A 22,764-nucleotide genomic window follows, 5' to 3' on the forward strand; every position below is an offset into this window, starting at 1 on the left:
GGCTCAACGCCTGGGGTTTGCATTCAGACAAGCCCAGGTGAGGCACATAAGGTGATCATACCTATGAAGCTCTAGGCCTGCCTCCCTCCCTCCCTCCCTGGTTCCCTCCCTCCCTCCCTCTCTCCCTCCCTCCAGCATGAAGGAAACGCTAAACAGTCATTACCAGCAGCTTACAGCCAAACCTCCAGACAGTGTGGGCCAGGGACCTCCCAGCACCTTGGCCTTGCCCTCTTCAGGAGTTAGAGTGCCACTGGTGGGTTCTGGAAGGAGACCCACTCAGGGGCTGGACGGGTTTTACCATCAGTAACTTTAAATGGGCGCCTGCTCTAATCCAAGTCATTGCTAATGAACATGTGGATTCTAAATTCCCCAATTCAGCTTTTTTATGTCCTTTCTCTATTTTCGTATTAATTTGTTTATTTGATCTAGACAGTGTTTCTCAACCATGGCCGCACATTACAAACATCTGCGGACCTTTTAAAGAATCCTGATGGCCTGGCCCCACCCCAGACCAATTAAGCAGATTCTGGGGGTAGGACCCAGCGAATATTTTTTCAAAAGCTTCTGAGGTGATTCCAGTGCATAGCTCAGGACGAGAACCACCGTCTGGGAACATGCAAACTGGCTTTCACAGTCTACTGACAGAAATGATAGAGGTGTAGCAACCGTGGCATTTTTGACATCCTAAGCTTTCAAAATTGAGGGATGGGTTGATATAATTCAACAAACATGTGTCCCAGAGGCTGGGCTTGTGCTAGGGTTTAGGGACTCAAAGGCAATAAAGGAATTGTGGACACTGCCTGTGAGAAGCTCACATATACCAATTTCGGTATGCAAAGATGGGGAGGACTTATAATTTGCACTGTGGCTGAGTCACACAGTGGCAGCACACTGTAGAACTTCATAATGGGATTTTATTACAACAAAATCAAGGTCACCATTGGTTAGTATTTTGGTGTTTACTCTGTGCTGGCGTTGAGCTAGGCACTTTAGGTGGATTAGCTCAATGAAGCTTCAGAATAACCATATAAAGTAGATATGCTTATTGTTTTCATTCATTCATTCATTCATTCCACAAAAGTTCTGGTGCCTCCTATGGGTCAGTGGCTATTTTAGGCACTTGGGCAGTAAGTAAAAAAACAGGGCGATCCCTGCCCTTGGGGAATATTCTGTGAGTGGAGGTGGGAAGGAAAGAAACAACAGACATACCCAAGAGTCAAATGTATTGTATGCTAGAACTTGCCTGTAAGTGCCAGGAGTAAAAGAAAGAGCCGAGCAGGTAAGGTGTGTGGGTGGGTGTCCAGTAAGTGTCACTGAGAAAGGAAGATTTGAGCAAAGACTTGAACTGAGGAAGTTAGTGATTCCACTCCGTTGAAAGACTCACCAAAGGGTACCTGTATGGTTCAGCGAGGATGCAAACCCAGATAAGCTGGAAAACAGAGTCTGTGTGCTTAACCTGCCTACACCTGATCTTCCAAAACGTATCCCACTATGTTATAATAACTGACTTGCTTGCCCCAGCCCTTTCAGCGCCCTGTCTGTCTTGTTTACTATGGCAATTTTCTAAGTCCAGGGCCTGCTACATAGTAGGTACTCACACATGTTTGAATTAAATTGAATCATTTTTATTTTTAATGATGAACTAATCTGAATTGATATGTGTATAACTTAAAGTAATTTTTGTGTGTTTACTGCCCTGCCTTCACACTCCCAAGGCCGAAGAAATTTTCAGAAAATCCAATGGAAGTGGGGGTGCTGCAGACTAAGTCAGCATGTATTTTTGGATGCCCTGTTCATACTGTGTTATGGAAGAAAGATGTCACTGCTGTATCAGGACATGTAGGTCTCTCCTCTGAGCCAGCAGGATGGAGCAGGACAGGAATATTCCATAAACATGACTCATATGCAAACAAGAATGCTTCCAGGTAGAAGACTTCATAGTGTGAGAGCCCACAAAAATTTATGAAGTCAAATCAGGTATCACAGGTAAATTTTCTTAGGCCACATTCATTTGAGAGAAATTCATAATCGTCCTACGTGAGAACAATCTTGTGAGTATTCACTTACCTATTGAAGTGGTAGATATCCCGTATGTTTCCAAAAAGGGCTGATCGATCTTCTGTCCCCAGAGGAAGTTTCGTTTGGTCCCTGATGCACTCAAGGTAATCCTGTGAAATCAGGAGAAGCACGTCTTAAACACGGCTTCCTTCTTCACATCATCTTTACTCGTGCAAGATATATCTTTCATATCAGTTTCAAATAACTATTATACTAATGTGCTCATTAGCTCTGCTATAAGAATAGTCTTTTATTAATGATGATAATATTTATAGAATGGGGATTTTGAGCAAAGAGAGTGTATTATACATTAATTATCTACCCCCAACCCCAATGTATTAGAGCTTTCCTAGATGCATAATATAATGACCACATTTACCAATATCAGAGTTTTGATATAATAGCATCATCGGCTGTTTCCTTGACTGATTCATATGATAAAAGATACTCTGAAATTCACATAGTGGGAAACCAGAAATATCGATCTTAATGTTTCTCATCACAAGAAAAAAAATTGTAACTATGTAAAATGATGGATGTTAACTAAACTGATTGTGGTAATCATTTTACTGTGTGTGTGTGTGTGTGTGTGTGTGTGTGTGTGTGTGTGTGTAATAATCAGGCTGTACACCTTAAACTAATACAATGTTACATATCAATTATATCACAATAGAACTGGGAACAATTGACAGAGTTGTTTTAAATATAGCCTTGAAGTCAGAAAGCTAAATCAGTTGTTAAAATATAGAACTAAATTCTTCCTCAAATACCAATTTATGCAAAAAAAAACCAAAAAAAAATTCCAAAAAAAAAGCACATAACTCACTTATGCTATCTAATAGGCTATGGTAATGAGCCATGAAAAACTGAAATGATTTAAATGCTTTAATACAGAAACAGCTCCCAAACAAAGCTAATTGGGACTCAGACCCACAGTGGGTTAAACATACGTGGTTTAGAAGCTATTTGAACTGCTGAGAGAGGAGAAACTGCTTTCCACCCCAGTGTGCGAAAAAGTTCATAACGGAACGTTCCCCCACCCCCAGCAATGCTTGAAAAAAGAACTCTGTAGGAGGCAAGACAATGAAGAAAAAAGTGAAAACAGCTGAAATAACGCAAAATAAAAAATAAATATAATTCCCTGCCCTGGGCTGAACAATGTACTACGGCTCTCTACCAAACGTCACAGGGCATTCTGCAGCATTTACAGAAAGTAACCCTGAGAAAAGTCAACCCGACCATGAAAATCCCAGCACTACAACCTCATTCCCAAGTCCAATCGCAAATACAATAGGATGTAGACGCCACCAGCAAAAGGCGAAACTGAAATTTAAGAACTGTCAGGTCATTGCTTCCTCTCTTTTAGTAATCCACATTCATTCTCTCATGCATTTTATGCTCCGCAAATGAAAAACAGGCAGGGTTTCATCATTAACTTTCTCAGTAGCCCATCTCACAGATGGCAACGAATAACTTTCCATTCTAGTTTTTTATATGTTTAAATCATTGTCATGCATGAACCAACATTCATAATTGTTTTTTCTTCTTAAGAAAGTGGTCATCTTCATAAGAAATTCAATTCACAAGGTTTAAGTATAGTTGACATTAAAAGCCACAAGAGCAAGACCCAGTGTCCTAGCATTGAGGAATGAAACAATTACAAGGAGCTTAAGTATCTGCATAGATACAGAGTTAGTGCCCAAGTAAGAAATGCTAAAAACAAATAAGGTAGAATTGATAGTACATTTTGAACATGTAAAACCTAACCTATGCTTCCTCAAAGAAAATACACACATTCATTGATATTTTCATAAGGGTACACATGGTACGAAAGGATGGGCTAACATTTAACTTGCACTGACTGCTTATATTTGATAGTTGCTTAATACTTTGATTAACACTTTAAGCTGTTTTTTTTTTAAATTCAGGGAATATTGGGGAACAGTGTGTTTCTCCAGGGCCCATCAGCTCCAAGTTGTTGTCCTTCAATCTAGTTGTGGAGGACGCAGCTCAGCTCCAAGTCCAGTCTCCGTTTTCAATCTTTAGTTGCAGGGGACACAGCCCACCATCTCATAGCAGGAATTGAACAGGCAACCTTGTTGTGAAGAGCTCGAGTTCTAATCAACTGAGCCATCGGCCACCTTATTAACACTTTAAAAGGACGTATGGTATGCAAAATTAAGAAGGTGGAACAGAAGGCTATGGCTGGGTGTGATATTACAAAGTAAACCAGAAGGATATGGATGGGCATGACCCTCATCAAATAGCAGGATGAAGGGAGGGCCAGAGATGATGTTTTCATGCCAAATTCACCTGGCCGATGGCAATGGGGTTTCAAGAGTAAACGAACAATCGCTTTTCTCACTCCAAGTGTGAAGGGTGCTCATTTGCCGAAACCTGAAACTAAATTCTTCATGTGAGGCAAAGACTGAGTTAAGGGGCTTGAAGAATTTCATCTGGGGTGAGAGACAAGGAGCCATGGCCCACTTCCAACAAGTGATGGCCCATCGCCAACTGAAAGCGTTTCAAAACCCCCGAGTCTGTGTAGAGAAACCCGATTTAAAAAGCTGCTTATTTTCTGAAATAGTTGAGAGAAACACATCTTCAGGAGTCCAGATTTTTGTAGTCTGCTCTAGAAAACAGATCAAAGTCATATGGCCACAACTTGTCCCCCCCATCATAATTAAGTCTTTTAAATATGATACTTTAGCCCTAAACCAGTTACTGAAAACTACTGTAGCATGCTCTGCATTAGCAGCTGTAATCATCTGAAGCCAAAATGAGAGGTTTGAAGCTCTGTGGTAATAACCGTTCATTCTGTGCTCAAATGACAGAGTAAAGACACCAAGGAAATTTATTAGAGCCTGTCGCACTGTTTATTAATTTTATTGGCTTGATGTCAGTGCATATGGCTACCCTACTGCTACCAATGAAGGGTCAATTTAAAACTTCTGCATTGAAAACAATTATTCTCCAAGAGGACCAAGAATTCACTCTGCTTTGGGGCAGGGCGAGGGGTGAGGATACACACACACACACACACACACACACACACACACACACGCACACACACATCATGATTGATAGTTTGAGAAGCCCTGGTCTAGATAACCATCCAGCAGCGATGCTTAAGAAACTGGGACAGAATTCAAATTCGGATTCAAATTCAGAAACGTTTGGTTTCTAAATCCGGCTCACATTTCAAAATTCTACGTAGTGACTTTTACGGTTTACTCTTTTTGGTCTAATTTCTGTTGTTAGCACTTCCAAATTCCAATCCTTTTGCTATAACTCCCATTTAAGATTTTTGTGTCTTTATTTTAGAGGAAGCATCTTTTTCTGTTCCTCCAACCCCTCCACCTTTTCTAGAAGGTCGCCATCCATTTATCCCCAAACCTGCCTTCCAAATGCCGTGTATTGCATCGAGATGCTGTGGATACTACAACAACATACGTTTGTGTGAGTACATCAATTTATAGTTTAAAAGCACACTCCCATTCATTCATGCAAACCCTTCTTCCCCCCTTGTTTTGAGGATACAAGAATGCATGCCAAGTTTTGCTTTACAAGCTAGGAATTTAAAAAATGAATAAAACATGATCCCTTCCCCCAAGGAGCTCCCTGTGTAGTTGAAAGACAAGTGTAAATAAATAAGTATAATACAGTGTTTAGGCCCCATGACTGATACTGATAAATATTCAGTACATAGGAGAGAGGAGGCAGAAGAAGACGTGGTCAATTCCCAGGCAGAGAAAGGTTGTCTAGTGGAAGTGATAAGGGAGATGAATCTTTTAGGATGACCAGGAGTCTGAACACGGAGAAAGGAGTAGGAAGGAGACGAAAACATCCAGGCAGATGGAAAAGAATAAACAGAGGCACAAGGTCACAAAATGCAGGGTGCAGCCAGGACACTCAAAGGAGCTGAGCTGGACTGAGGGCAGCAGGGCCTGTGCGTGCGCACACAGACGAGGAGGTGGGGCTGCAATGGGAGTCGAGGACCGGGTTGATCCTGGAGCATCTTTCAGGCCCTGGAGGTGGTGCAACCACTGCAGGATACAATGAGATCAAAGGCCATCCCAGCATCAGTCAAGACAATAGAACAGAAGCTATACAAGTGCCCTTGGGGAGGCGAGTTGGACCAGGCCAGCAGTGCGGGTGAGCTCAGACCCAGCGCACGACAAGCTCCATGGAGAGGAGAGAGATTGAACTGAATGCGGAGAATAAAAGGGGCCAGTCAAGGGTGACAGTCATGGTTTAAGCGACTGAGGGACGGTGTTGGCTTTCAGGAGAGTCTGGGCTCTTCTCTCTTCCTTCCCTTTCCACTCCAAGGATGAGGGGTGCTGTTCTCCTAGCTCCCAGCAGGACATTTTCTCATCCAATGTGGCAGTGAGTGAATTAAAAGGCAGTGAGACCAGCCCCTCGTCTTCTCTTCTACAGAGCGTGGAGAGGGCCTGGCTGCTCCATCTGGGGAGAAGGACCAGCCAGCTTTCATCTTTCCTTCCCATTTTCTTTCCCAGGTGGATGGTGAAACTAACCTAGTGCTGCCCCTGCTGGCTAAGCCAGCAGTGGCCTTGGCAGGGTGGTTCCAGGCCTCTCTGGCTGCCTGGTACCCTCTGCACTGGAGTTCTTCAATCCCAGATAAAATACTTAGAAACACCTTTGGGGATCTATGGTGGAAAGGAGACGAGGCATGTCTTTTGGCCTAGCTCATCTAAGGAGTAGATGGCTACTTGTTCTTGTTAGGATGAAAGCTCTGAGAAGAAATGCAGCTTTTATTTCCCAGCTATTGTCCTCTGCACAAACAGTGTCCTCAGGAACCATCATGGTGGATGTGACTGGTCCAGAAACACAGGGCCTGGCCCATATCCCCACTCATTCACTGTCTCTTCCCCTTCCTGAGAGAACTGTGGAGAAGAGGGTGGTGGTCTGGGGCATGTGAAGACTGTAGGACATCCCCTAAGGGGGGTTTTTCAGCCATAGGTTTTGAAAAGAACAATCGAGGCGTTTGCTTAGAGAGCTCTGTACGGAGCTGGATGTGACCCACCACTTCCAGCTGTGGGCTCTGTCTTATGCAGCGTCGACAGAATGGTGGGGCCAAAACGTCCTCCCATGTTTCAGGGCCCAGGGCCTGTCAAGAGTCTGGCCAGGAGAAAGGAGCTGTATGCAGAGTAGTATCTCAGTGACAGCAGATGGCAACCTCACTGGGGGTCAGCAGACCACAGAACCCCCAGGGAGCCTCCCAGGGCCAGAAGAACACCGAAAAGCCCTTGCAAAGAAAATGAGCAAAGCAAGGTCAGGACAGAACTGTGTGGCTCCCACTGCGGGGAGATCGTACCCCTAAGTGGGAGCAGTGCTAAAGGACTTCACAGGGCTCCAAGGACCTTGGAACACAGAGTCAGGCACACGCTTCCCACCCCTTGTGGAAACAGTCTCAGGGAAACTGAGGGAGGCAATGAAATCCCAAGTACAGGGACTACAGAGAGGTGCACACTGATTTGGAAGTGGGGTCACAGAGGAGTATACATTTTGAGATGTTGGCATATAAAGGAAAGAGAATGGTGGAGCAGTAACTGGAGCGACGTAGGACCAGGGAGGATCGGTCAATTGAATCCATCTGTCTGTCTGTTCATTTGTCCATTCGTCCATCTGTGCATCCATCCACCCACCCACCCACCCACCCACCCATGAACGGGCTGGCTGGTGTAGAAAAAGGGAAGTGAGGAGAGGAAGTTTGGAAGGACAAGAGGGGAATAAATGGCAGTGATGAGCCCTGAAGAAGACAGACGGTGCCCATCAGAACTGAGGTGAAGGGAAGAGACGAGCGGTGGAGGACAGGAAGATGTGCTGTCCTTGTCCTGGGAAGTCTGGGCAGGGAGTGGCCAAATTGACACTGGCCAGCTTCATTTTATGCTGCAAAAATGAAACTAACAAGTGAGTGCATACGAAGTAACAAGTTCCCTCTACCTCCTCAGGATCTTCCTTTTCTCACCAAATTATCGCTCTCCAGAGGTAACTCTGGTCGATGATGTAGTTTGCACACTTCTGGGGCCTAATTCTATCTGTCCAAATGAGATTCTACACTTGATCCACAACTTTGTTTTTTTCCACTCAATGTATGTAAAGACACCCAATTCCTATATGTAAATATTGTTTTCTCGTTCTTTATCATGGCTGTATTGTATATAATATACTTAGTTAATAAAGAGTGGGGGCACATCCCATGTGCTAGTCACTGTGTGAAAGGGGGGCATTCAGAAACGAGTGAGATGTGATCCCTGCCCCTCTAGGTGCTCACAAGAGAGCAAGGAGAATGATATGTAACAGAAGTAAGTCATGGCATAACAATTTAAGTGTTATAAGAATTATGGACAAAGTGCTGTAAGAATATAGAAGAATACATTTTCAAATGAAAAAAAGCCTTATCTTTGTTTCAAATAAGCCACTCAACAGGGTATATAGTGGTAAAAGTGCCTGCCTTAGCCTGCAGATAAAGTATCAGAAGTCTAATCTGTACGTTAATCTGTTTTCTCTTCTTTCTCTGTCCACATCCACCGGGGAGGCAGGTGCAGCCAAAGAAATGGGAGCTGGAGGTCTCTGGCCACGCCATCAAGCTGGTAACAAAAGCTCTTATTGTGGGAACGATGGGGTCGCTGAGTTGATATAATGTAGCTCCCCCACCACAGAGAACTGTACTGAAAATACAATGTATCAGCAGCAGGACAAAACCTTTCCACCAGCATTACTGGAGGGGTGTGGAGAAGGGGGTAGGAAGTGACAGACCTAGTAAGAGAATAAGTGAGGATGGGGAAAAGAGGGGAAGAGGAGAAAGAAACAGAGGGAGGAAAGCAGGGAGAGAAAGAGGGAAGAAAGAGTGAAAGGAGATAAAAGAGAGAAGAGAAAAAAGAAAGATCAAATAAGAGAAAAAAAGATATACATGCACAGTATGAGAAAGAGGAGAGGTGAAGGAGAGGGAAGAGAGGGAGAGAGGGAAAAAGAAAGAGAGGGAGAGAGACAGATTGAGAGAGAGAAAGACAGAGAGCGAAGTCTAAATTAAGGTTAAAAGCAGCTTCAGTTGCTGACATGTCAGTTCTCATTCAGTTTTCCTAATTGATGGGATAGAGGCGGATCTTAATTGGCGATATGTGGAAATCAGCATTGATGGCTGTGAGATATTGGAGTAAAAGAATAAAAAACAAAACGGAGAGGTTTCAGCCTCATTTACCTTCTAGAATACTTTCAACACAGAAGACATCAGTAAAAAATGTCAGGAATGGCCCCCTTGTTAAGCTGTGACAAATGATACATGTGCCTGTTCAGTCGCCTCTGTTGTTTCACTTCTTTCTCCTGAAAGAAGGGGGCGAGGAGGTTCCCCTTTGGGAGGAGACACGGGACAGCTAGACCTAGAGAGGGGAGGACTGGGCAGTTCTTCCCGAAAGAGAAACTTGGGGAGGCGGTGGGGGAACCGGAATTCTGTTAAAAACAGCAGTGTTGAATAGAAAGAGCAATACACCTTTGCTGAAAGATAATTGGGACTATTCGTTTGGTTTTCCCCAAAGACTTTAAGCAGAAAATATTTGTGAACTGGCAGTGTACAGCAATCTGATGATATAAGCAAGATATTGAGAAACAGGATTAGCATTAATATATTAAAGTTCTTAACACTACTGGAGACCCATCTTTTCCTACACGTCTGAGGACCACTGCAGAGATCAATTGTCTGTATTTATTTCATATTGGTGTCAGGAGGAATAATTTGATGCATATACATGTGAGTAAATCTAAAAATGTTATAATAATTAAAAGGAAGTTGGTACAAATATAACACAAAAATTAATCTCTGACATTGCCCTTAGTTATAACAATTAGAAAAGTTCTTCAGAGTACCTTTTGTAATAATAACACAGCAGAAAAACTTAATTTTCTACAGCCTTGTTAAATGTTTTGAAAACATTGCTTAGCGCTTTCAAATTACATTGACAACGTTCTCATATGCAAAGTTCTTCTTAAAATACGAGAGGTCCTTTTGCATCTTGAAATGTCTTTACATACTTATTTGAAACCTACCATTTCTTTTTCTCTGGTACTGTTTAATTCTATCGCCATTTCTAGCTACCAAAAAAAAAGTGGGGGGAAGCATTTCTCAGATAATCTCTGTGCTTACCGAATCCACAGAAATGTAAAATATGTTTACAATCTTCAAAATGGGCCACCAGAGTTTGCCAGAACCACCTGGAACATTAGACTCCAAGCGGCAGGTTGAGAAGGTAGGAAAGTGAAAGAAGTTTCACTTTCAGCCACTCCCTTGAGAAGAACCCACCAATTGCCCTACTTTTCTCCAACTCTCTTTTTCTGTTTTCCTCCTCACCAGGTCAACTTGGCATGATTTTTTTACTGCCTTTTGACTCTCCTGGTCCCACGGCAGGTAAGGAAGCAGACAGATGCAATTAGACATAACTCTAATCTCTACGGAGGGAAATGGCAAAGCCTGACACGGTGGTGGAAGGACGTGATGTCCTGGCAAAGCTTTAACTACCTGAAAATAAGACACTGATTCATTTCAGTTATAATCACGGTACCGCTGGGTGTCATTTGAAACATGGTGATTAAGGAAAATTAAGTAAAGCCCAAAGGGTTTTGTATATGGGAAAGAAAATAAAAGATCAGTAAAATAAATTTATATTATTAGATCATCTGAAGTTTAACTCCTCCTCAGTGCTATTTACCACTAGCACCGTTATTATTATTATCATTATTACTATGTTTATTGCGATGTACTGAGCTCATTGCTTTATATGCATTATCGCATTTAATCTTCACAGCAATCCCAGGAGGTGGGCCCATTATTAATCCCATTTTAATCCCATCTTATTGAAAGCTTAGAAAGGTTCCATCTCTCCCCAAGGTCATACAGAAAGTGAGCGACTCAGCTGCATTCAAACCAGGACCAGCTCACTATATGGCCTGGGCTCTGAAACCCTGCACTACAGCTACGAAGGTTTTAGTCCTTAACACGGTATCTTTAGACCATAGGAGAGGTTGGCTGCTCACCTCATCTGGGGATTAAATATGGTTTTTACTAGGGATGAGGTAGGAGCCTACCAGAGATGACAGCTCTCACTGACTAGGTACCTCCCATGAGCCAGGATCGGCACAGATGGTCTGAATTGCTGTCATCCCTTCACGTGCTGAACTCGCTCCTTCGTGTGCTCACCAACACACATCCCAAGGTGTGCTTTTCCGTCAGCCAAACACACTAGAGCTCCGCCATCTGCCATTTTACTTTCAGCGTTGACTCAGGCCTTCCCATCCTGTTGACAAGTTCTTTTCCTTCCTTCTCACTGGTATGTGGCTCTCTAGTCCTTCAAAACGTCCCACTTCCCTTGGCAGTCACCCCAGGGTGGGTCATTCCATTGCTCTTTATTTGCATGACTCCCTACGAATAGCTGTCCCCATAGGGACACACTCCCTTACAAAACCAGTCACGCGGAACATTACAAATGAATTCTTCCAGCTCTCCCGGCACTGCACTCCTTTTAAGTATATGAAACAATGTCCGTGATGAAGAGCCTGGAAGGCAGAGTGTTTGAAAGCTACAGAATGAGGAATCGCTATAAAATGAAGATCAGTCAGAAGTGAAGAGAGGGATCGCAGCTCTGAAAGCATGCCCTTTGTCAGAGGAAAAACGATGTACAGAAGGAAAAAGCACGAAGAGCTGCAGGCCCTGCTTTGGAAAGCTTCCTCCGGACTGAGGATAAGCAACTGCGGTCTGGGTTTTACTGCTTCCCACGGGAGCGCGCACAAGTAGCACGCTTATTCGTGTTAACTTCTGGCACAGTCTCTGACAACAGTCGGTCTGGGAGTTATCAGTGAGGCTCTGACTTCTCCCCAGAGCGCTGCACATCCCTTCCATACACCCATGGCCGAAGAGCCTGCATTCAACATCCAAATGTGGCCATTGGTTTCTGCAGCAAAAACATATTCTGTTCACAGACCCGATCACCCACCTACGCTTCTACACTTCACTGGAGGACTCTTCATTCTAGAGCACCAGAAATATTGAAATCAGGACATGAAATAATGGCCCAGGGAAACAGATGCAGTATACTTCACCAGTCATTGTATGCCAGACTGAATCACGTGTCGGACAGTAGTGAACTATATGGCTTATTTAATGAGTTGGAAGACGTTCTAGTCTCTTTTCCTGAGACGAGAACTGTAACACAGGTAATTCTCAAAGCAACGGGTCTGGATACAGTAGCTGCTTAAGCAGTGCTCACTTGACAGACATGAAACAAGGCCTCAGAGACATCAGCCTCGTGCTATTTGTGCTCATTTACTTGGAACTTTAACCCTGAAACAAAATAAGGTTTCAACCAGGCTCAAGCAGGACGCTATCAACTAGTGAGAGGAAAGGCTGGATGATGTTAACTGATTCCCCATCTACTGAGTCACACAGATTGACAATGACCCTCAAGGTCAAGCTATTCTACTTGAAAATTGCAACGCAATGAGACTGTGTATATTAAAATAAAGCATCTACACAAGGACGGAGCTCTAGATGGGCAGTTTTTCAATGCGGACGCATGTGATTATATTCTGGCGGCATTAGGTAATCCAGTGCTAAGCATGGAAATGCATAGGCTAAGCTGTTCCGTTTATTGTACAGAAAACAATGAGTAGCCCTGAGGGCATATTTTATTGCTTCTCTGGCTGTACGGTTGTTGATCTCATCACAGTAAGATCTGAACCAGAAGTTATTTATTGACATAGTATCAGCCATGGGCTCGGTGGTCTGCAGGGCGGCAGGGAGAGGCATGGTACAGAGTAAAATGGGGGCCAGCATGATGGGACGCTCCCCAGAAACTTGACCTTCTCCAAGAATGCCGGGACTCTTGGATGGGGTAAATGCAAAGATTTCCATCCGTGGCACTAAGAGGCCTGGTCCCAATTCATGCCAAAGAATGAAATGCGTGGTTTGGGGAAAACTTTTTATTTCTCCTCCTTGAAATCTAAAGCACAATGTCTTTGGCCATGTTGGGAGAGAGAGAGAGAGAGAGAGAGAGAGAGAGAGAGAGAGAGAGAGAGAGAGAGAGAGAGAGAGAGATTGAGCGCTCTATTGAGCAGAGGATGAGGTTTCCGTAAGTTATTTTTCAAGAGATTGTAAGGGATGAATTTCTACAGCACTAATGTTATAATCTGAACGGATTTATGCTCTATCCTTGTTCTTGTGACAGATGCAGTTTCCATCTGCTGCAAAACCTCCTGTTCCAGGACAGTGGACTTATCTGAGGACAGAGCATGGCACTGGGGACAGGACAGATTCCTCACGAGGGCCTCAGCTCAAGATACAGGGTGCTGGCAAATGCACCGGCCGACAAGGCAGGCAGCCTTGGTCTGAGAGCCCGACATTGGGCAGGTAATTGAACTTGCTGAGACTCCCGTGTCAGCTAAGTAGGGATAATACAGCTACTCCCGCCTCATCTTTCTGCTTGTTAAATGACAAAGCCCCTGCAAGGAGCCCTGCACAAGGTATCCCCTCCCCCCACAGAGTGGCGGGCAGCGGTGGCTGTTGGGGGGCCTTCTGTGCCCCATGTCTCTCCTCAGAGGAGCAGGGAAAATAACCAGATTGGATGCTCTTTCGGTTCACAAGCAAATGAACTCCACCTGCACACTGAGAAATCATCATAAAAAGTCTTCCCTCCACCCTTCTCTGCCATAGGAAGGCTGACCTGCATGAGCAGCTTGTTATCAACCATCACTGTTGGGATAGGGTCTGAAGGTTGCTAGGGGACATGCATACAAAGTCCCAATGACACTCAAAAGTTTCCCACAGCCTGGCCCTCTCACCTGCTATGTCCCCTGGACAGTAAATCCTGCCTATCTCTCTGTTGAAACGGACCCCTCCTCCCTCATCGCTGCCTTGGTCTTGTTCACCCCCCACCAGGACCACAGTGAGAACATCCCAACTAATCGCGCTACTGCGGTCTGACCCCTCCAAGTTTTCAGAATGAGTCCAGTGTGATCTTTCTAAAACTCAGATTTGATGTATGCGTCCTGCATAAAATCCTGCCTCACTTTTCAGCACTGAGAAAGGTCCTTCAAGCCTTGCACCCTGCCTACCTTTCTAGGCTCCTCTTTTTCCCACTTTCTAGCTCCCTCCCATCTCCCCTAACCCTTCACCCCCACCCCCAACGGATAGGCAGGTGCTCACTCCTTACACGGTCAAGAAGGTCCCATGTCCCCTGACCTCTCATGCTTCTCTGTCTTTACATATTCTACTCTCATCGCCAAGATTGTCTCTCCTACTGTCTTAACCTGCTAACTCCCCCTTCAAGATTCTTCCCAGGAATCTTTCTCCATCATTCCCAGGCCCCGTCTGGGTCAGGTGCTTTTAGGAGCACTTGCATGTAGAATTCCATGATAAAGGGAGCAGGGTAATCCTCATACAGTGCTACAGAAATGTCTTGGTAGCTCCTTCTCTCCCACAAAACTGATGTGAACAATCTGTAGGCCTTATGCGTTAGCTGTCCCAGCACTGAATGTCTGCAGAAACGAGCAACTGTGCAGCCAGTCCCCGCCACCTGGCAGAGCCTGGCAAAGCGAGGGTTAACAGTCCCGGGCTGCTCTCTCTGGAGCTCCCAAGGTGGCCGAAGTTGTATTGAACTGTAACCCAACCCAGCATTCCTCTTTTGCTCCCTCCCCTCCCCTTTGTCTCAGGGACAGCATTTTTACAGCACGACCTCGGGAAGATGACAAAGGTTCCTAAACTATGCATTTCGTTTTTAACTCTCTTCCCACCCACCCAACTCCCCGCTTTGCACAAGAAAAGAAACACTTCCCTAATCAAAAGTAGATTAACTCTCACCCTTTTCTCCATGTGCGTTTGCATTTGCAACACCATTGAGGAGGCTATAAACCGACCCGGGGTTGAGCGATTTATTCACTGCTTCATGGAAGACTGGACAAAGGCAGCCGTCTTTTCAGCAATTCTGTATTTACTGTAGGCTGCTGCTAGAGGCCCGGGTGGGTACTCCCCTGACTCATCTCCCACTTAAAGTGTTTTGAAAGGCTAACAGCATAACTTTAAGCCCCATTGTAAAGCTAAAGGAACACTTGTAACTTTTCTTGTTGCTCCAAAGAGAAAGGCTTGTTTCAGAAGAAAATATTTTAAAGAGTAGTTTAAAAGAATGGCTCACTCTGCCTCCCGCAACACACACACACACACACACACACACATATGCGCATGCACACAATGCCCTTTATACAGCAGCATGTGGAGAAAACTATACAATAATCTTGCCTCAGTGTGATTTTTGTCACTTGAAACCACAGACCTAAGCTGCGGCCTGTCTCCATTTTTTGTGTGGCCTACTTTGGGGTGGGGAGAGGGGTGGGAGGTGTCAATGATTCAAGCACAAGAATCATTATGGATTCTTTTATATTAGTGTATAAAACAAATAACCTTCACATTTAGAACAAGTATTCCACTTTGTTTTGGGTTGGGGAGATGCTTGCAATTTCTCATCATGCCTTCATTATTTTCATAATTCCTCCCCTTCCAGAGGAAGGATGATTCTCATTTTTATAAAGTGACATCTCACTTTTGTTAAGGGATCAACTATTGTACAAGAATTTTCTCTAAGTATTAACAGATAACTATAATTAATGAAATTCTGATACACGTCACAACATGGATGAATCTGGGAAACATTATTCTAGGTGAAATAAGCCACGCTCAGAAGGACAAATGTTGTATGAGTTCAGCAAATTCATAGAGAAAGTAGCCTGGAGATTGCTGGGAGCTGGGGAAGGGGAGAATGGGAAGTTACTGTTAGTTCTAGGAATGGACAGTGGTGATGATTGTACAACATTTTAAATGTGCTCAATGCCACAAAATTGTATACTTAAAAATGGTTAAAATAGTAAATTTTATGTTATGTATGTTTTACAATAATAAAAGACATTTAGAAAGTCAGTTATTATAATTTAATAATGACTTTGTTTATGAAGGCCAGGATCAGACGATATATTTTAGGAGCTATACCAAGCATAGTGAAAACTTTTCTTGCTATTCAGGTATATCAGTAAGGACTTCGGTGACACTGTGGGCCATAATTCACACGTAAGATTCACAGGGTGACCGAGGGGAGTTTGTGCCCATTCTAAATGGCTTCACATGAATTAATCTACTAAGGAGTTCTTTCCTCTGCTCCTTAGTGCTGTCACATCCACCCCTTCCCACCCTCGCCCTTCGCTGTGGGCTAGGAAACTAAATGCTGACGCTTATTTTAAACATGTAGGGTAAATGGGCTCTTAGTGAGAGCTTGGGGCCTCTCCATGGGTAAAGACACAGGATTTACTGTTTGGATTTGAAATATCTATTTTGGTTGCTCAAAGGACTTACTTATTTCCTGGTTACATTCTTGAGCGCTGAGGCTGGAGGAGATGCACTCTCCAATCATCTTTCCATTTCGGCTGTCTGAACTAGACTCATTGACAAAGGATGAAGCTGAGGTCAGATTGGTCATTTGTCCATGGGCACACCGCGGACTGTCAGCATGGCACTGGAGCCCCGGCCAGCGCTCTGTCCCTTAAATCAATCTCACTTTGACTCAGGTCAAATCCAAATTCTGAAAATAATTTTACACCACTATTGCAGCCCTTTGTGATGTTAGAAATGAATTCCAACTCCATGTAGGTGTGCTAGGTAAACTAAAGTCCACAACAAGATATATCCTCTTTAAATCGCACAGTTAAAATAATTTTCTGAACTAATTCCTTAACATAGATTAGCAATCACAACAATGTTATGATACTTTAAAACTTACCAGAAATTACTGGCCTTGTCCAAATAATACCAATTAATACTACTAATAATAATAGCTCTCATTTGAGTGCTCACTGTAGGCCTAGCCCTTTGCTAAGCATTTTGCGTAGATCATCTTATTTAATTTTCACAACAATCCTAGTGTTCCCACTTTACAGGTGAAGAAACTGGAACTCAGAGAAGTTTAGTAACTTGTCCAAGATCACACAGGAAAATGGCAGAGTCAGGATTTGGATTCGGTTCTTGCAAATTTTAGCTTTTTATCATTTGTGATATTCTACAGGGGATGGGGGAAGTAATTTACGCTGCCTTTAAATGTCTGCTGTTTGCTTTATAACAAAGGAGGAAAACATTCTCTCTGGGACTGTGGACCTCAATGTTGATTGCCTACTGGACTCTGGAGAGCTCTAAGAAAAACTGATGCCACCCCCCCCCCCCCACTACCACCATCATTGGATTTCATTAGTCCGGGGTGCAGCATAGGCGGCAGGAGTTGTAAAAAGCTCCCTGGTGATAGTCAAATGCAGCCTCTGCTTTAGACAAATTCCGGCTTTGGGGCTTCTTAGATGATAACTGATACCTGCTTCGAACCTGTGTATGAGGATGTGCTCTCCTTGGTGTGAATCTAGCCGATGTCCACCTAGCGAATTGCATGGTCCTCATAAGGGATCTTTATGATGTTTTAGCTTCTCTTATTTTTGAAGTAGGGATTTTCTTCTAGTGGATTTTCTTCCCAAATGGAGTTTTTGAGCATTCTAGATAATTTTGAAGTCAAGTAAATGTACACACATTACCAGTCACCTTCTTTACCTTATTCCTTTGCAAATAGGACCAGGAACTGCAGAGCCAGCTCCTATCTCAGAACAAGAGTTGGCAAAAAAGGGTCCAAGAGTACCCAGTGATCTGTGAGCGATCACAGTGGACTAGCCCAGATGGATTCTCGGGTCTTGCAGGAGACAGTTTCTCACCCTCCCACGCGGCCTGTGCTTAGGAAAAAAAGGGCAACCTCACAGGTTGCTTTCGACTTGTCCCAAGAAATTGTTAAGGAAGTGATCCTGATTGTTTCCTCTCTGTATCGCCGCTCAGGGTTGGTCTAAACAAGGTGGTGGCTAGATGCAGGAATGACAAGCTCTACCCTTCACACATGTCCACACCAATTTTATTTTTGTCAATGGCTGAGATGTAGGAAACTGGGCAATACAAGTAATATGTTTCCAGAAAATTTCATTAATAAGAATGTATGAGGGGCCGGCCCGGTGGCTCAGGTGGTTGGAGCTCCATGCTCCTAACTCTGAAGGCTGCTGGTTCGATTCCCACATGGGCCAGTGGGCTCTCAACCATAAGGTTGTCAGTTCAACTCCTTGAGTCCCGCAAGGGATGGTGGGCTTTGCCCCCTGCAACTAAGATTGAACACAGCACCTTGAGCTGAGCTGCCTCCCGGATGGTTCAGTTGGTTGGAGCGCGTCCTCTCAACCACAAGGTTGCCTGTTTGATTCCTCAAGTCCCGCAAGGGATGGTGGGCTGCGCCCCCTGCAACTAGCAATGGCCATTGGACCTGGAGCTGAGCTGCGCCCTCCACAGCTAAGACTGAAAGGACAACAACTTGGAAAAAAAAAAAAAGTCCTGGAAGTACACACTTTTCCCAATAAAGTCCTGTTCCCCTTCCCCAATAAAATCTTAAAAGAACGTATGAGGACGCTCCTTAACTGGCTACAAGGGGCACTCAATAAATGCTTCTTATTATTTTTCCAGTTGTTTCCAAATGAAATGGATGGGAGACAGGACCTGGATAATCAGCTGCAGGGTCTACAGCTTGAATGGTTATAACCTGTTAAGTGCTTCCACTGTGCCAGGTCTGTGCAAAACGCTCTATGAGAATGACCTCATTCTATCCTCACTACATCCTATAAGGTATGCAATATCTCTCTTTAAGATGAAGGAAACACAGGTTACAGAAGTTAAGTAATTGTTCAAGATCAAAGGTAGTTAAGTGACAGAACTAGGATTGGCATCTAGTTGGAAAAATCACTTGTTCTCTGAATAGCCATTTCCTCATCTACAAAAATGACCAGGTAGGATGAAATCGTTCAGCACACATTTACTGATGGCCTATTAAGTGCTGATTGCTAGGAACACAAAATTTACCAACACACCTCAACTTTTCAGAATTTAGTCAGCCCTCACTGAGTGCTTTTCCAGTTCTGAAATTTGGTGTAATTCTACTTAATCAAAAAACTGGGTGCAACTGGAAACAATCTAAGTGTCCATCAAAAGTGAATGAATAAACAAAATGTGATATATACATACAATGGAATATGATTCAAGTTTAAAAAGGAAGAAAAGTCTGACACATGGTGAGGCATGGGTGATCCTAGAAGACATTATGTTGAATGAAATCAGCCACTCACAAAAGGACAAGTACTGTGAGCCCACTTATACGAGGTATCTAAAGTAGTCGAATTCATAGAAACAGCAATTAGAGTGGGGATTAGCGAAAGAGTGAGAGAAAGGGGAGTTATTGCTTAATAGGTACAGAGTTTCAGTTTAAAATGAAAAGAATTCTGGAAATTGCTTAATACCACTGAACTGTACACTTAAAAATGATCAAGATGGTCAATTTTATGTTATATATATTCTGCAACAATTTTTTAAAATTTAACAAAAGATTGCCTGAGCCTGGGGGAGAAAGGAGGATGAAGAGTTATTATTTAAGGGGTACAGAGTTTCAGTTTGGGGTGACAGAAAAGTTCTGGAGATGGATGGTGGTGTAGTTGTGGGATAATGTAAATGTACTTAATGCCGTCAAACTGTACACTTACAATGATAAATTTTATGTATATTTTACAATTAAAACAGATTTAAAAAGTTCCATGTGAGGTGCTGTGCAGAACAATGCTCTCCACTGTAAGCGGCAACATAGTCTTGGTGGGCAGAGGAGAAATCGGAAACACAAATGATCAGGAGAGCGTTAACTACTAAGTTACATAGGCTGACAAGCCATGTGTAAGCCCAGCTGCCTCTTCCTTCTCTGGGTCTTACAGAGCAAGGCTGCTTGGACACACACACTGGTAGTAGGCTTGTCACATGACCTGGGTAGTAAATTCTTCTCTGTGATTAGTTTCACAAGGTGCAAGCAGCATCTATTCTTTGGAAGAAATTTCTGGCAATGGGAAACTTCTCCCAACTGAAGGTTGGTTTGTTTAGAACATAATTTCCTGAATTCTATAATTTTCTACCCACTCAGTATAATTGAATATTCAAGATGGCACACACCCAAAGGGAGCGTGATTCTAACCCAACTAAACAGGACCTGTTTTAGCAAATCTTCAACAGAATTTTGCCCAAGGGCAGTCTTTGAAATATATTAGCAGTTCTTTAGCAGCCCAGTAATAATCGCTACTCAGTCACCGAAGTTAACTGAAGTTTTTGAAATGCCTTTTCATTAAAAAGCAAGAGGTTGCTTTAAAAGAAAGGCCTGATAGAATGGGAAGGGACCTTTTAGTGGCAGGCACTTTTCCAAGTGCTCGATCACTCAAAAGGATTGAATGTACTCAGTTATGTCTGTAAAAAGTACAGCTTCTATTTTCTTTTTTTCTGCATTTCATGGTAAGTCGATCCTCTCCTTTAATACACTATCTGAATCTGCAAGTGTAGGTGGAAAAAATTGTTCTAATTTAAACCTCAGAAACACTAATATTTACCTCTTAAATCTCCTTGGTGTTCTAGAGTTTCATAGACACCAAATGCCATATAGTTTGTGCAAGAATATTTGACCAAATTGTGCAATCTTTTCAGTAAAAGAAAAATTTCGCTTTGTATTTGTAAGTAATCACATTTGTTGGTCCAAGATTAGGGTACAAAGTCTATTTGTTAGTTTTCAAAAATATAAATAAACTCTCCAATTGCTAAGAAAACTTGAAATTCTTTTAAACCATTTTTTTTCTTAAAGGTGAAAATAAAGAATGCATTAAGGATATTTGTCATAGTCTTTATTAGTCTACGGAAGATCATATTTTTTGACAACAGGTATAGCATCCTTCAATCTTTCAGTCTGAGCAAGGAGGTGGAGGGAGTGGCGAGACCCATTTATAACAAGTCATAACCCTCCAAAGAATATGTACAGTCAGTTCTGCTATGACATTTGTTTTGAAAATATAAATTTGTTCCCACGATTAATATAGTAGGGAACAATGTGAACTTGATTCAAATTTCTGCATTTTGTCTTTGCTTTTAGGGAGGATTTCATCCACAAGAAACAGTGGGTGAATGTGGAAAACTGCACCCCGTTCCAGACAGCAGCATAGGAATACAAAGACACACACACCTCAAAACGCCTACCAACTACCTCAGTCCACCTGCATGAGTTATAAGCCACACCCATCCATGTCAGGTGTAACAACTTCGTATTGATGTCAGGTAACCCTATTTCTTTTTTTTCTTTTTCTTTTTGTTTTAGGTAACCCTATTTCATAGTAACTCCTAAGCTGCAACCCTGCAGATGGCCTCCTGTCTAATTTTTCTCGCTTTCCTCTTAGCCTGTCTTATATTTTTCCTTTTCTGTTCTCTGTTCTTTCTCCTCTTTACTGGCCATTTTTCTCACTTTTTCTCTTGCTCCCTTTTATTCTCTTTCTTTCACACAGAGGGTGGCAGGTATGGAAACCAGGTGGCTTCTATGAGAAATTCCAGGTTTTTTTCAGGGTGAAATGTCATAGTTACTCTAGCAAGTATTTTTTAACTATTTAACAGGTATAAAACTGCTTCCATCTTTTTTAGATTCCTATCTTTTTTTAAAATGTATTACTGATGATGTTTTTGAGTGTTGTGCTCAACACCCATTTTTCCTATAAGCCCTATTTTCCCTCTGTGATTTTCCACAGCGAGTGACTTTAAGGAACACATATGGCATGTCACATAGCAGAACCAAATGTAGGCACTTTGAAAATTCATATAGCTCTTTCTCTCTATCATCTGTACTCTCTCTTCCTTGAGTGAGACATTTGCTAGGGGTGTTAAAAACAAACCCATCTATAAACTTTCTCAGATCATGAATTCTTGCAACCTAGGAAGAATACCCAACAAAGCCTGACTTGGGGCTTCTAATACCCTGCATATCCTTACACGTTTCCTCAATTATTCTTCCTGGCCCCCAGTCTCAAGAAGCAAGTCACAAGTCAGGATTGTCAGGAACTCAAGGGGGCCTTCCCACTGTACGAGATTTAGTATTTCCTGGGGAGACACTGAGGAATGTCACTGCATCCATAATTATTATATGAATTGATGATCATTATGCTATTGCTACAAAATTCTTAGTAATTTGAAAACTGTACTATAGGGAAAAGGTAACAATATACAGTGGACCTCTGAACGAGGGGGTTATGGGTACCACCCCCCCGCACCCAGCTGAAAATCCACATATACCTTCTGACTCTTCAAAAACTTTACTCCAGTTGTCCCTCAGCATCTAAGGGGGATTGGTTTCAGGAGTCCCCATGGATACCAAATTTCGTGGATGTTCAAGTGCCTTACATGAAATAGTACATAAAACGCATACAGTTGGCCCTCCATATCCACGACATTCAACTACAGATCAAAAGCAGTGCAGGTATTTATTGAAAAAAATCCATGCATAAGTGGACCTGTGCAGTTCAAACCCATGTAGTTCAAAGGTCAACTGTAAGTAGACTGCTATTTATCAATGCTAGACTTATTTTCTACAAGTTCACCGCTGAAAAGATGCAAGTTGACTTCAATTTCTTATGGAAGAGCATCCATAATGATGTCAGATTTGGGGAGGGCAAGGCTTAAGAATGTATTAAAACAATGTTAACACGTTGCTTTTTCAGTGTTTACTTTTCCTTTAAGTGCCCATAATTCTCATT

General features: G+C 42.9%; 1 protein-coding gene across 2 annotated transcripts in view; it reads right to left on the reverse strand.

Moving 5' to 3' along the window:
- Window positions 1–22,764, reverse strand: part of PLEKHG1 (pleckstrin homology and RhoGEF domain containing G1) — a 214,113-nt gene that overhangs the window by 56,044 nt on the left and 135,305 nt on the right. For both annotated transcript variants that reach the window (XM_081044592.1, XM_081044591.1), the window contains one exon: window positions 2,068–2,168. In XM_081044592.1, coding sequence (XP_080900718.1) covers window positions 2,068–2,168 — 101 coding nt within the window. The remainder of the gene's footprint in view (window positions 1–2,067; window positions 2,169–22,764) is intronic.

Source organism: Rhinolophus hipposideros (assembly GCF_964194185.1).
Source record: "Rhinolophus hipposideros genome assembly, chromosome: 3".
NCBI lineage: Eukaryota > Metazoa > Chordata > Mammalia > Chiroptera > Rhinolophidae > Rhinolophus > Rhinolophus hipposideros.